The 13,455-nt window shown below is 52.1% G+C and overlaps 7 protein-coding genes across 7 annotated transcripts; 5 read left to right on the top strand and 2 right to left on the bottom strand.

Annotated features, from left to right (window-relative positions):
• Positions 1-499: 499 nt before the first annotated feature.
• Positions 500-1,739, top strand: PODANS_4_50 (uncharacterized protein; the record flags this gene model as incomplete). The annotated part of the gene is made up of 2 exons (XM_001903551.1): positions 500-994; positions 1,062-1,739. The coding sequence occupies 2 exons, from the start codon at positions 500-502 to the stop codon at positions 1,737-1,739; spliced, it is 1,173 nt and encodes a 390-aa protein (XP_001903586.1).
• Positions 1,740-2,319: 580 nt separating this feature from the next.
• PODANS_4_60 (uncharacterized protein) lies at positions 2,320-3,646 on the top strand (the record flags this gene model as incomplete). Its single annotated transcript, XM_001903552.1, has 2 exons — positions 2,320-2,490; positions 2,567-3,646. The coding sequence occupies 2 exons, from the start codon at positions 2,320-2,322 to the stop codon at positions 3,644-3,646; spliced, it is 1,251 nt and encodes a 416-aa protein (XP_001903587.1).
• A 292-nt stretch (positions 3,647-3,938) lies between these two features.
• PODANS_4_70 (uncharacterized protein) lies at positions 3,939-6,518 on the bottom strand (the record flags this gene model as incomplete). The annotated part of the gene is made up of 7 exons (XM_001903553.1): positions 3,939-4,968; positions 5,029-5,095; positions 5,159-5,361; positions 5,422-5,484; positions 5,547-6,063; positions 6,116-6,181; positions 6,239-6,518. 7 exons carry the CDS (start codon positions 6,516-6,518, stop codon positions 3,939-3,941), a joined length of 2,226 nt encoding a protein of 741 aa, XP_001903588.1.
• Positions 6,519-6,859: 341 nt separating this feature from the next.
• On the top strand, positions 6,860-8,634 carry PODANS_4_80 (uncharacterized protein; the record flags this gene model as incomplete). Its single annotated transcript, XM_001903554.1, has 5 exons — positions 6,860-7,383; positions 7,439-7,812; positions 7,877-7,933; positions 8,013-8,307; positions 8,373-8,634. Coding segments are annotated over 5 exons (1,512 nt in total), but the record flags the coding sequence as incomplete, so codon positions are not given.
• A 572-nt stretch (positions 8,635-9,206) lies between these two features.
• Positions 9,207-9,887, top strand: PODANS_4_90 (uncharacterized protein; the record flags this gene model as incomplete). Its single annotated transcript, XM_001903555.1, has 1 exon — positions 9,207-9,887. One exon carries the CDS (start codon positions 9,207-9,209, stop codon positions 9,885-9,887), a length of 681 nt encoding a protein of 226 aa, XP_001903590.1.
• A 362-nt stretch (positions 9,888-10,249) lies between these two features.
• On the top strand, positions 10,250-11,074 carry PODANS_4_100 (uncharacterized protein; the record flags this gene model as incomplete). Its single annotated transcript, XM_001903556.1, has 1 exon — positions 10,250-11,074. The coding sequence occupies one exon, from the start codon at positions 10,250-10,252 to the stop codon at positions 11,072-11,074; it is 825 nt and encodes a 274-aa protein (XP_001903591.1).
• A 259-nt stretch (positions 11,075-11,333) lies between these two features.
• Positions 11,334-12,234, bottom strand: PODANS_4_105 (uncharacterized protein; the record flags this gene model as incomplete). Its single annotated transcript, XM_001903557.1, has 2 exons — positions 11,334-11,681; positions 11,728-12,234. The coding sequence occupies 2 exons, from the start codon at positions 12,232-12,234 to the stop codon at positions 11,334-11,336; spliced, it is 855 nt and encodes a 284-aa protein (XP_001903592.1).
• Between the last annotated feature and the right edge of the window lie 1,221 nt (positions 12,235-13,455).

A 13,455-nucleotide genomic window follows, 5' to 3' on the forward strand; every position in this document is an offset into this window, starting at 1 on the left:
GAACAGATTTTGAGAATGATTGTTGAAGAAAGTGGCTTGCCAGAGGGAAAAGAAGGGAGTAGACATCAAGGGTGGCAATTTCATATACATAGGCACCTCATATTCAATGTCGGACGAGTATGACCCTGTATGTAAGACTGCACATGGTTTCAGGTCCAACTGGTACAACGTGTAGGCGAACTATTGGGTGCGAGAAGCCCGTGCCACTGCATTGCGACTCTTGAGTACCTACACGCGTCTGTAAGCGGATATTCTAGCGATGTGAGGACGTTTGTGTAGTATTGAGTAGAGGTGACGCGTCAATTTCCGTACCCCGACGGAAATATTACTCTCCAGTCAACCGACTAACATTGCTAAGGTACCTAACCGATGAGTGTTGACATGCAGGGTCTCGGGCCTGCTGTCAACACCGAGGGCCGAGGGAAGTCCGTGTATAAAGGTGGTGGTGCACAGCGGCTTTCAGATGTCCCATCCTGTGCTCGATACCATCGCGTTCTCGATGTCTACCCCACATATTGCCATAATTGGCGCCGGCCCATGCGGGCTCACGCTCGCGCAGCTTCTCGAGCGCAAAGGAATCGCAAACTACATCGTCTACGAGCGAGATGACAGCCCTAACTCCAATCGTGCGGGGGGCAGCCTAGACATTCATCCCGAAACAGGCCAACGCGCCCTTCGAGAAGCCGGTTTATTCGACAAGTTCAAGGAGTGTGCGAGGTATGCCGACACTGCCTTTGCACTGGGCGACAAAAATGGCAACAGGATATTCCAAATGGGCGAAGGACGTGACGCCCCTGAGATCGACCGCGCCGAACTCCGCAAAATTCTGCTCGATGCTGTGCCCGAGGGCAAGATCAGGTGGGGGCATATTTTGAAAGAAGTGACGTTTGGAGATGATGGAAGGCCTCGGTTACGCTTTGAAAATGGGACAGTTTTGTCTGGGGTCAGGCTTGTTGTTGGAGCCGATGGGGCATGGAGCAAGGTGCGGCGGGTGGTAAGAAATCCCAGTCTCCTATCTAGTACCTATATACGACACTGACTACCTTACCTTCGTCGCCTAGATCACGAAAGCTACACCCCAGTTCGCTGGAAAAGCCTATCTCGAAGGAAGGATCCGCCGTGACAACCCACTCTACAAAACCATGGATGGGGAATTTGGCCCCGGAATGTACCTGGCCATCGGTGACAAAAAGATCACCATCACACAGAGGCAAGGCGACGGTTCCTACCGCATCTATTTTGGATTCCAAACTCCGGAGCATTTCTTCCGCACGCTCGACCTCCGAAACGTTGAAGCCATTCGCGAGATGTTGCTTTCTTCCAAGTATTATGGAGATTGGGCAGAGGGAACCAAAGACCTCATCCGCCACGCAACCGACTTCTGGGCTTGGTCGCTATACACATTGTCGAAAGAGGACCTGAGCTGGAAGTCAGTCTCAGGAGCAACCCTCTGCGGCGACGCTGCTCATGTGACCGTCCCGAATGGAGAGGGGGTCAATCTCGCAATGGCGGACGCGTTGGAGTTAGCCACCAGCATTGTACAGCACGGGGTCGAAGAACTAAATGAAGCGGTTGCAGAATACGAGAAAGGCATGCTCGGGCGTGGTGCTGAAACGATTGCTCAGGGGGAGATGATGACTGAAGCTATGTTTGTGGAACGACCAGAGATCTTTGTCCAAAAGTTTGGCCCGATCATGGGACTGAATAATGGAGCCGGTCAAGAAGGGCAGGTAAGGTAGGTAGGTACCTTAGGTAGTAGGTAGAGCTGTTAGTCACCCGTAGACAACATGGATGATGAGGTTTGTTCATGATTTCGAATCGGGTCTTCGTTCCTCCGGTTGAGGGTACATTCATTGCGTTCAATTCTTCCCCTGGTCTTCGCTACCTATTTTTTTGGAGAGGTCCCGCATCGCCACTTCGCGTGGGTCTTGGCAATCCGGTGATGGTCTCACGCGTTCGGGATGGGCCGACCTGAAAGATGGCTAACAATATTGATGACATTGCTGTTGGCACAGGGCATCCCATTGCATCTCCTTGAAACAGATGACATCATTCCACCTCAATGGCGGATAAAAAAGTCCCGGAGCAGTGGATACTGCCGGGCCGCTCCACATGCTAGCGCCCACGAAGTGGAACATCACCAGTTCTTCTCTTCTTCGAAACCGGGGTGGTGAATCTTGGCTCAGGGTCGATTTCAAAGCAAAGTGGGTCTTTTCGACGAGTTTCGGTCTGAAGTTTGGGTATAAAAAGACTTTGCTGATGGTCAAGAAGTATGTTGTAATTAACTAAGTTGAGACAAATCCCAACAACACTGGCACCATGACACTCCTAGATATCGTCGTTGAGCCTGCACCGGGGCTCTCATACTTTACCCCCGCTCAGAACCCCCCAGCGGGAACCGCCCAAGATCCTCAAACAAGCGGCAAGCCTGTCCCAAAGCTCTTCCAGCCCCTTACCATCCGGGGAGTAACATTCCAGAACCGTTTGGGAGTATGTATTTCCGCATCCAGTCGATATCTCTATCACCTATGATTAACACCATCCCCAGCTTGCGCCATTATGCCAGTACTCGGCCCAAGATGGACACATGACTGACTACCATATTGCTCATCTTGGTGGCATCGCCCAACGCGGCCCTGGCATGATGATGATCGAAGCCACCTCGGTCTCGCCCGAAGGCCGCATCACCCCACAGGATGTTGGCTTGTGGAAGGACTCCCAGATTGGGCCCATGAAGCGCGTCATCGATTTTGTTCACAGCCAAAACATCAAGATTGGCGTTCAGATTGCCCACGCCGGCCGCAAGGCGTCCACAGTTCCCCCTTGGCTCATGAACCAGGGGGTTGTTGCGACTGCCAAGGTGGGAGGATGGCCAGACGGCGTCATCAGCCCCTCAGATGTTGCCTTCAACGAGCATTACTGCCAGGCAAAGGCCATGAGTAAGGGGGATATCGAGCAGTTCAAGAAGAACTGGGTGGCTGCCGTCAAGAGGGCCATGGCTGCCGGGGCGGATTTCGTCGAGATCCACAACGCCCACGGGTACTTGCTGAGCTCTTTCCTTAGCCCACATGCGAACAGAAGAACCGACGGATATGGCGGCAGCTTTGAGAACCGCATCAGACTCAGCCTGGAAATTGCCAAGCTCACAAGAGAGGCAGTGGGCGAGAACACACCCGTCCTCCTCCGTGTCTCTGCTACCGACTGGGTCGAGGAGACTTTGCCCGAGGAGAGCTGGACAGCCGAGGACACGGTCAAGTTTGCCCAGGCCCTTGCTGCTCAGGGATGCGTTGATTTGATCGACATTTCTTCGGGTGGTGTCCACCCAGCTCAGAAGATTGTATCAGGCCCCGCATTCCAGGCGCCATTTGCCGTGGCCGTCAAGAAGGCCGTCGGCGACAAGATGCTTGTGGCCACTGTTGGCTCCATCACCAATGGAAGACAGGCAAACAAGCTCTTAGAGGAGGATGGACTTGACGTTGCGCTCGTTGGTCGCGGTTTCCAAAAGGACCCTGGTCTGACGTGGACTTTCGCCCAACATGTCGACACAGAGATCGCCATGGCCAGTCAGATTAGATGGGGTTTCACCAAGCGTGGCGGGTCGGCCTATATTGATCCATCAGCATACAAGCAGAGTATCTTTGAGTAAGAAGAAGACCTCCAACACAAAGGACAAGATAACACAAATTTACTGGTCTGCATGATCACGCGGGTAGCGGTTGATGCTTCTGACAAAAAAGAGTACATTTTCCAAGAAGTTATTTTCAAGCTTTAACCCAAACATACCCTGAGCTCCCTTTGCTGTGTTGAAGCCCTGGAAGGCCTTTAAATGCCCGTCGAAGCCAGTGTTGAATGCCTACCTACCTGCCCGGCTCCAGTGTATCATGGTTCCCAACCATAACTCCACAACAAATCATAACGACTAACTACATGTCTATACCTTATACCGGGACCAGAAAGCCATCAAAGTACCCCCCGATCTTCTCCGGCTCATGCGGAAACGCAGTCACCCCAACCCACAGATCAGGTCTGATGACCACCACGCCCCCCTTGGTATGGTTAGCCCCATATGTCGTGTGCGCATCTTCGTCAGGTTGCCTATCATCAAACACCACCTTTGCTCCAAGCTTATGCGTAAGATCATCAAGCAGAGCGTCATCGCCTGCCTCAAATGGCATGCGTTTCACCACCACCGTCAAGGTAAACCTGTCTTGGCCACCATAACGAGTCCAGAAACCAGTCTTGCTTGACAGCACAGATGACAACTTTGCTATGTTGTTGCGGACCTGCTCTCCCCTAAATGAGGAACCGAAGACCAGGATGTGGAATTTCGGTGGTCCCTCGAACAGGTCGTAGAGATACCCGGTCTGGTTATCAGAAAAACAGAGACGGGGGTTGGGCGCCCTGACGCCGTTGTTGAGCTTGACCGGGGCCGGTGAAGAGAGGAGGGGGGCGGTTTGGGGAGCAATGGGAGATGTTGCGTAAGGGCAATCGACACCCAGGAGGAACTGCCCATGAGCTTGGAAGAACTTGGCGAGGAAGTTCAAGGCATCTTCTTGTGTTCGTGGAGGAGAATCTGCTGACGCAGAAGTAGACTCGACGTGGAGGTGGACTTGCTTGCTGTCGCCGTTGGCGTCACTGCTGTGGCCGTTGACTCCGTTGGTGTGCCCGTTGGTGTGCCCGTTGGTGTGCCCGTTGGTTTGGTGGCCGTTTGCCTTGGAGCTTGATCCGAGCGCGTCAAAATTGCGAAGGTTGGGCACAGGCATGGCTGAACCAGTGACAAAGCGAAGGTATGCTCCCGAAACCTCAATTACACGAACTGCGTGCTCTCTTCGCTCCAGGCTGTATGTTGGAAGAAGAGCCTGTGGATCAGCAAGGTTTTTGGCGGCGAGACCCAGCTTCCATGCGAGGTTGGCTGCATCGAGAATGGATGCATTTAGCCCAAATGCACCCATGACGCTATGGACGTGACTATTGCATGGTCAATCTTTGTATGGATAGGTAGTAGGCACTTGGTAAGAGATTACTCACGCTGCATCACCGACCAGGTGGACTCGGTTGTCATGGGACGAATAAGAACGAGCCACTCGCTCAGAGACTGTAAAGTTTTCGTGTTGTCAGTCCCGATAGACAGCTAGGGGCAGTTGAGACCAAGACCTACTCTTCCAGATGGCAAACCAACTAAGTGGTGCTGCAAACTTCAGCTTGTAAGGGGCAAAAATTCTGTTGGCTTGTTCCAAAACTTCTTCAGGGGTGACGGTCTCAATCTCGACGCGTCCGCCAGCCTCTGCAAATGATGCGTCACTTTGCTGCCTTGCAGCTGCGATGGGCCCGGTCTGCGAAACATCCAGCTGGGTGTACAATCTTGGCCAGGCGTTAGCTCATAGACCTTAACTTTCCCTCGATTGAATCATAAGAGCGTACCTGATGTACCCATCTTCTCTTGGGATAATAACACAGCCTCCATGCTTGGAACTGATTACCGACCTGTTTCTGAGGTGTCAGCGCCCATCACGATGCGCATACTAGGAGCCAACAACAAGGCATACCCGAATACCCAGGCGTGGGGGTAGTCAGTTTCAAAAACGCAGTCCATAATACCCCAGTAAATATCTGTGCTGACACCATCAAACGGAATGCTCAAGCTTTTCCGGATGGAACTCGCAGCACCATCGCTTCCAACCAAGTATTTTGCGCGCACAATGTCCTCCTGTCCTGTCCGCTCATTCTTGACCGTAGCTCTGACCGGATATTCACCTTGGCCCTCTACCGTGTACTTGGACAGGATTCGTTCTCGCTCGACCAAGGACTTGTGCCTGGCCAAGTCCCGGATAAAGATTCGTTCGATCTGACCCTGCGTGATGATATGCAATCCTCGATAGCGCGAATCACACTGATGAGAACGGTTGAACAGTAGCTTCTTGCCATCAAGATAGATGGCTGTTCGTTCAATCAGTGGTCCTTCTTCCGCAATCTCGGAGGCAAGCCCCCAAGTAGCTACTGTCTCCAGAAAGCGTGGTTGGACACCATCGGCGCGTCCGGCGATCAAGGGGGTAGGTGCTTTGTCTGGGGTGGTGTTAGAAAGAGTTGATGCACAAGCACGCCATGTAGGACTAACCGATGATGCGGAACGAGACTCCTTGTCTTGCTAGACTGAGTGCCACCTCTAATCCGCTGGGGCCAGCTTCGTCGCTGTTAGTTAACTGTTTTTGTGATACGGTGTTGGTGTGGAAAGGCTTACCGCCGACAATGAGGACATCGACCTCGTCTGACGGTTTCCACCAGTCAGGCGTTCCATGGGGGTTGTTAGTCCCGTCAAACAAAGTGGGCCATGTTCGAATGACATTGATTCCGACCCGGTTGTGTGCCGTGGAAGTCAGAAGCTCCTTGGATGGCGGCGTGACGAATGAGTGAGGATCATCATCCTGTTCGTCGTTCTTCCAGACCCACGGTGTTGCAGATGCTTGAATGGGCTTCTTGAACCCGTTTTCCCAGGTGTGAGGTGGAAGTGCGCGAGCCATTGTGTCGATCTTGGCAGGATAAAATGATGTGAGGGGAGGTTCAGCGAGGCACGAGTGCTAGGTAGGTATTGACAATAAAACTTCTTATTTCACATACATCTGATTCCGGTCACTTCGGGGCTGGATCGGCCCGTTGACGATCGGCAAAGGTCCGGGTGTACCAACTCCGGTCCTCGCCGTCGACCCCCATGGACCGGAATGCTTGGCTTTGTAAAATCCGACAAGTCGGGACCGAGTGCCGACACGGGAATCGTCATGATGGTATCTGTGTTCAAGTTTAAATAAAGACTGGTTCTGAGCCCTACCCCTTCCCTTTGATCTTGAACAATTTCGATTCAGACTCATTCACAACTTCCATCATGGCGATCACGCAAGCAAACATTGACCCCACCTCTCAAACCCTCTTGCAATTGTCTTCCCTGATCCAGAAGACAATTAGTTCTTATATCTCCCATCGCCAGTCCACCATCGTTTCCTCCACCACCGAAGATGGTCTTGGTATCCCTTCGCGCCCCCTGTTTGATGCTCAACGGACACTCTTGGCGGCGGCAGGAAAACTCACGGAGCTTGTTTCGAGTCCTCAGACACGTCTGATTGAGGTTGCTAATCAGTACTTCGAGGCACGGGCTCTGCACGTTGTCGCCGACAAGCGCATCCCCGATATCCTGGCCAAGCGCGAGAAAGGCGTTTCCGTCACCGAGTTGAGCCAAGAGGTGGGCATCGAGGCGCGAAAGTTGTCCAGACTCCTTCGCTGTCTCTGCTCCATCCACATTTTCAACGAAATCGAGGAAGATGTTTTTGCCAATAATGACATCTCCCGAGCTCTGGTTGGGAACGAGCCCCTCAGGGCTTACATTATGCTCTTGTAAGTGATGCGCTGCCTTTCATCTGCAACCGCTGACTAACACGACCGCAACAAGTGGCTTGGACTTGTATACTGCTTCCGACCACCTGCCTCGCTATCTTTCGGACCCCGAAAAAGGCCCTTCGTACGCGGTTGAGGTCACCCCGTGGCAGGATGCTGTTAACACCGACAAGCCCCGTTGGGATTGGCTTGAGGAGAAAGCCAAGGCTGGTGATCTCAAAGCCCTCTGTGAGAACGGAACCAACGGTGCCACCAGCTCTTATCCCGGCTCTTTCGGCAACACTCTGCAAGAAGGCCTCACCTCTGTTGCCGCCAGTGGTAAGACAAATGGTGAAGCAGCCAATACTTTGGTGGCGAGACCAGAGCATGCCATTTTCGGGCTGGCCATGCTGGGTGGTGGCAGAGTCTATGGCAAGGCTCACCTGTTTGGTAAGATGAGCATAATCATGTCAAATTTACAGTCAAGTCAGCCAAAACTAACCTTTTGTGTTAGATTTCCCTTGGGGTGAATTGGGCGACGCCACTATTGTCGACGTCGGCGGTGGAGTTGGTACGTGCACCCTCGACCCCCTGGCCCCTTTCGAGGCCCATCTCTCGCAATCAAGGCAGCTAACATGAAAGTCAAACAGGCTCTTTCAGTATGGAGCTTTCTCGCCTTTACCCGAACCTCAACTTTGTTGTCCAAGACCGCGCTCCAGTCCTCCAGCAAGCCGAAACTGAGGTCTGGCCAAAGGAGCACCCCAAAGCTTTGCAATCGGGCAAGGTCAAGTTCTGGCCTCACAACATGTTTGAGCCCAACCCAGTGAAGGGGGCAGATGTGTATTGGCTGCGGTACATCATGCACGATTGGTCTGATGATTATTGCGTGCAGATCTTGAGTGCTATCAAGCCGGCTATGGGACCGCACAGCCGAATTCTCATCTGGTGAGATTTTCCTCTTCTTGAAACATCAGTAGTTAAAAGGTATAGCAGCTAATGTCTGATAACAGCGATCAAGTAATGAATACCACTTTTGGCTCGGCCGAGATCGAACCAGCGCCGGCACCATTGCCGGCCAACTGGGGGTATTACACACGGTACTCCCACCAGCGCGATTTGGCCATGTTGTCAATCATCAATGGCATCGAGAGAAAGCCAGCTGAGTTCAAGGACATTATCGAGCGCGCTGGTCTCAAACTGCGCAAGATTTGGGATTGTAGAAGCCAGGTTGGTTTGGTTGAGGTGGTGTTGCCTGATTCGCAGCTTGCATAAATGGTCTCCCTCTCATTGTAAAGTCTTTTAGTCGTTGGGTTTAGGATGTGTAGAGGAAGATGGCAACTCATAAGGGATGGAATATGCGTTGGATGAAACCAAGGATTTCACATCTTGAGATGAGCCGGTATTTGCGCAATATTGATCAGAATGGACTCGCATTATGAACCTCGGACTGGTTTAATTTCAGGCTCCAACGCAACATGGCAACACGCAGCCCCGCTTGTGCTCCGAATGGAGTAACAAATCGATTTGCGGTTCAATCGAAATCCGAGGCTAAGGTGATCCTACAAGCCGAAACAACAAGCACCTCATCCTCCAACGGGCAATCCACAATCCGATGGTGTGGCTGCTTGATGAACAAGGAAGATCTGTTTGGTGTTGGTATCTCTGTGGGATATTCGCCTATCTGTAGTGATAGTGGTCAGATTTCTGGTGTATTCTTCAGACGATAGCAGCTATAAAACTCTCTCCAACTCCCTCCATTTACCGTAAAAAAGGATCAGTCTGAGCACCACGCTTTTCCAACATCATCTCACATTACACTCTCCCTTGAAGTTTTCAGTACCATCATGATCAAAACTACAAGTATTCTGTCCCTTATTGTGGTCGCCGCCTTTCGGCTCCCGGGGGCTGACGGTAAGCCCTGCCCTCCTTTGGGCGCGGTTCTACCCCCCCCAAGGCGACCTAGCAAAGATTCAGTCGTCGCGGAAGCCGTCAAGAGTCTTGAAGCTGTATTCGCGAGCATGACATCCCGTTACAGCGCATCAGCTGTCTCCATCGGTGTTCGATCAATTCACGAAGATGTTCCGTTGGTCGACCTTCATTACACACCGCCGATCAAGAACAAGAATGGCACAGAGGAGGTTACGGCTGACACTGTCTATCGTATTGGCAGTTGTACCAAGCTCTTCACTGTCCTTTCTCTGCTCCAGCAGACCAAGATCCGGTGGGACGAACCCGTTACGAGATACCTTCCTGAGCTTGAAGAGAATCAAGTCCATGGAACAGAGATTGAGGCAGTACAGTGGCAACATGTTACTATTGGTGCATTAGCATCTCATGTTTCGGGAATTGGAAGGGACCTTGCTTTTGATCTGGCAAACTTTCCTTCCTTTCCAGCTGAGAAGATGGGGCTTCCGCCACTACAAGAGAAAACGAGAGCGCGGCACTGCTCTGGGCTGGGGAACACGACAGCCTGTGAAGAAGAGGGTGAGAGGCTTTTTGGTGGTGGGATGTATTGCGAGTGCTAATAACCAGCTACCTAGACGTCCTCAAGAACATGCCGCGCCGGCATCCTCAGTACGCCCCTTACACCGCACCGCTGTACTCCAACGTTGGGATCACATTGCTTGGACTCGTTGTCGAGAAAGCCACAGGCCAGAGCCTGGATCAACTTCTCAGAGAAAAGATTCTTCTTCCAGCAGGCATGGAAAAGACGTCTCTGAACGAGCCACCAGCTCCAGACAAGGAGGGGTTTATCCCAGCTGATGACCCAACCTGGTTCACCAAGACCGGCACTTTTGCGTCGTACGTTCTCTTCTCCTCTTCCGCTTTTCATCCCGAGGGGACGTTTCATTGTCTAAACTGATAAAATTCATCTAGATCTGGCGGCATGTACTCTTCCACCCGCGACATGCTGTCGTTTGGCGTGGCGATCCTCTCCAACAGACTCTTGTCCCCCCTCGCCACGCGAAAGTGGCTGTCTCCAACCACCTTCACATCCTCTCGCGGCCATGTGCTGGGGGCGCCATGGGAAATCCAGCGTGCCGACCGACTCGTGCCAGATGGAAGAGTTGTAGACATCTATACCAAGGCTGGTGATCTTGGACTATACCACACCATGTTCGCTCTTGTTCCAGACTACGATATTGTCGTCAACGTTATGACTGCTGGCAAAGAGGTCACCGATGAATTCTTTGTTCAGTCACATGTCATCTCACAGACGCTGAAGGCAATTATCCCGGCACTAGACGCGGTCACAAAGCAAGAGGCTAAGAAAAACCTTGCGGGTATCTACCAGGACAAGGAGAGTGATTCTGTGGTGGAGTTGGAAGTCGATGATGGTCCAGGTCTGGCGATCAAAGAGTGGACGGTGAAGGGCTTCAATGTATTGGGAAACTTTACTTTCTACAATATTGCCGCCAGTGGGAGAACGCTGCCTGGGATCGCGAGGTTGTATCCTTCGAGTCTCAAGGCGGGTAGCCAAAAGTCGTGGAGAATGGTGTTTGATCAGGTAGATGATGAGAAAGGTGAGCCCTTTGATGAGGAAGCTGCTTACCCTGACGCCCGGTGCGTGAATTGGGGTACCATGGATAGGTTTACTTATGACTTTGCGGGGTTGGAGGAATTTGTCATGACGGTTGGGAAAGATGGTGTGGTAAAATCGCTGAGTCCGGTGGGCTTCGGGGTTTCACTCGCCAAACAGGGGTACATGTAAACCATTTCATTATCAGAGGTTTTCACAACTGAGCGGTCAACAGGGTAGCGTAATGTCTAATTTAATGTTTCAGTCCATGACATCTTTTTCCTTCAACAAATAAGATTCATTCAGCGCTGCGCAACTATGAATAAACATTAGGTACATAGGTAGCTACCTGGCAAAAGAAAGAAAAAATGAATGTGATGGTAGGAATCCTGCGGGCATATAGCAACTGACCAAGATCAGTAGCATTCAAACACGTGACAGCGCAGAAGTGTCACGTCCAATCCTGTTGTTGTTCACGGACGACCTCCAAATCCACGGGCGCCAAAACCCCCACCATATCCTCCATATCCTCCATACCCTCCGTATCCTCCAAAACCACGGGCACCAAACGCTCCATAACCGCCATATCCTCCATATCCCCCAATGCCACGCACTCCAAACCCATATCCTCCATAACCACCATAGCCATATCCAGGGTACCCGATTCCCCGGACGCCAAATCCACCATATCCATATCCCCCAGGATACCCAAGTCCATAGCTGAGGTAAGGGATAGCGGTTGGTCCAATAGGTCCCGGGGGTCCCGGGGGTCCGACGACGCCCACCCCGGGAGCACCCACTGGCCCAGGGGGTCCAGGGATGCCAGGACCGCCGGGAGGACCAACAGGACCAGGAGCACCAGGTAGACCAGGAGGACCGACGGGACCGGGACCGCCAGGGAGACCGGGAGGACCGACGGGACCGGGACCGCCAGGAAGGCCAGGAGGACCTACTGGACCGGGACCGCCAGGCATTCCAGGAGGTCCTGGAGGACCAATACTGGAGATTCCTGGCGGTCCAGGAGGTCCAGGTGGTCCTGGTGGTCCAGGAACGACAACCTCCCCGCACGTGGTGCACGGACTGCTCTGAATAACTTCTGGAACGGCGGCGACTTGGACACCACCGCACCCGCTACCTGTGCAGCCACCACATCCGCCACCACCGCACCGTTCTTCGAGAAGAGCCCGCTCTTCTATAGTAGCTCCCTCCTCATTAGGAGCGCGTTGTTCCAGATGTTCCAGATAAGCGTTTTGTTGTTCCAAGGCAGAACGATCCTCAACAGGAAGTGGTGCTGGGACCGCCAGGGCCAGAGGGAGAGCCCATGCTAAAAGGAGGGATGTATTGGGTCTCATTTCTTGTTATTTTTGTTGTTATGAGATGTTGTTCTTTTCGTTCGTTTGCAGTGAGAGGAGCTTAGGAAAAAGCAGTGTGGGTGCCAGCGGTGCGGCGTGATGATGCAGCCGGCTGCGATAGAAATTGGATGTGGACAAGAAAACAGTTGAAGATTGAGATATAAGAAAATCCAGCCGTGAATGATGGTGGAGGGGCTTTTGCCAGCAAAAGTGCAAGTTGGAAACTGTTTGCTGGGCGTGACAAAGTTCGAGGAGAAGCAATGAAGGCATGAGCAATGTTAAGTACTGCCACCTAATCAATATCTCCCCCAAACCTTGCATGCAATTGGATGCATGCTCTCATCAGCCAGATCCCTTTACACAAGCATCAGCATCATCTGATATCATTTCAAGCGTCATCAAAAGTTCTTGACCAAACGCAATGCAGACGAGCGAAATGATCGTTGTGCACAGCGTGTCGAATCGCAGGTTACATGACGGGTGACCATGCTTGCAAATCTCGACAGTTGCTATTCTCGCACTGCGGTATGGTCTCTCTCGTCTTGCAGTCAGGCGGCACTCTGGCGTTCCGCACAGATATATGTGATGCGAATTGCGTTGGCCTACAGGCACATGGGCTCGTAAACGACTGCAGCCGGTTTCTGAGCACCCAAAGCGTAGGCCGTGCTAAGCTTGCAAGACATGCAATGCATAACATTGGCTGAACTTTTCCATCCACTCTAATGTAGATCTCGATTGCTTCAAGAGATGAACGTGAAATAGACTTTTGTCGTCCCAGCATTGAATGGGGGTTAAACGAACCTGTGGCTTTGGTTGAGGATACTTAGGTAGGTACCTTACTTTTGACCCCTGGACCCCTAACCCCCTGAATCTCTACACCCACCTCACAAAGCCGAAATAAAGTGAAATAGCATTTTGTGGTTCCATATATCCCTATCCAACACCAGAAGGTGCCTAGATACTCTTCTTGACATCCAAACAGGGCCACATCATTGGTAGCTCCCCTTGCCAGCCTGGCGCCCGCCTTTTTCATGTTTGTCGTCAAAATGTTGTAGAATCACGAAAATTACACTGCATGAGAGATAGAGCAGGCAGGTGGCCCATCGCTTGGGGAGCATCCATCATCTGATGCCCGGATCACTTCATCCGAGTCCTGGACCAGAAGGTGCACTTGGCTCATCTGTAAGACAATCTATCCCAGATAGTGCCACGGCATTAGGC

This window comes from Podospora anserina, chromosome 4 (assembly GCF_000226545.1).
Source record: "Podospora anserina S mat+ genomic DNA chromosome 4, supercontig 1".
NCBI classification, from domain to species: domain Eukaryota; kingdom Fungi; phylum Ascomycota; class Sordariomycetes; order Sordariales; family Podosporaceae; genus Podospora; species Podospora anserina.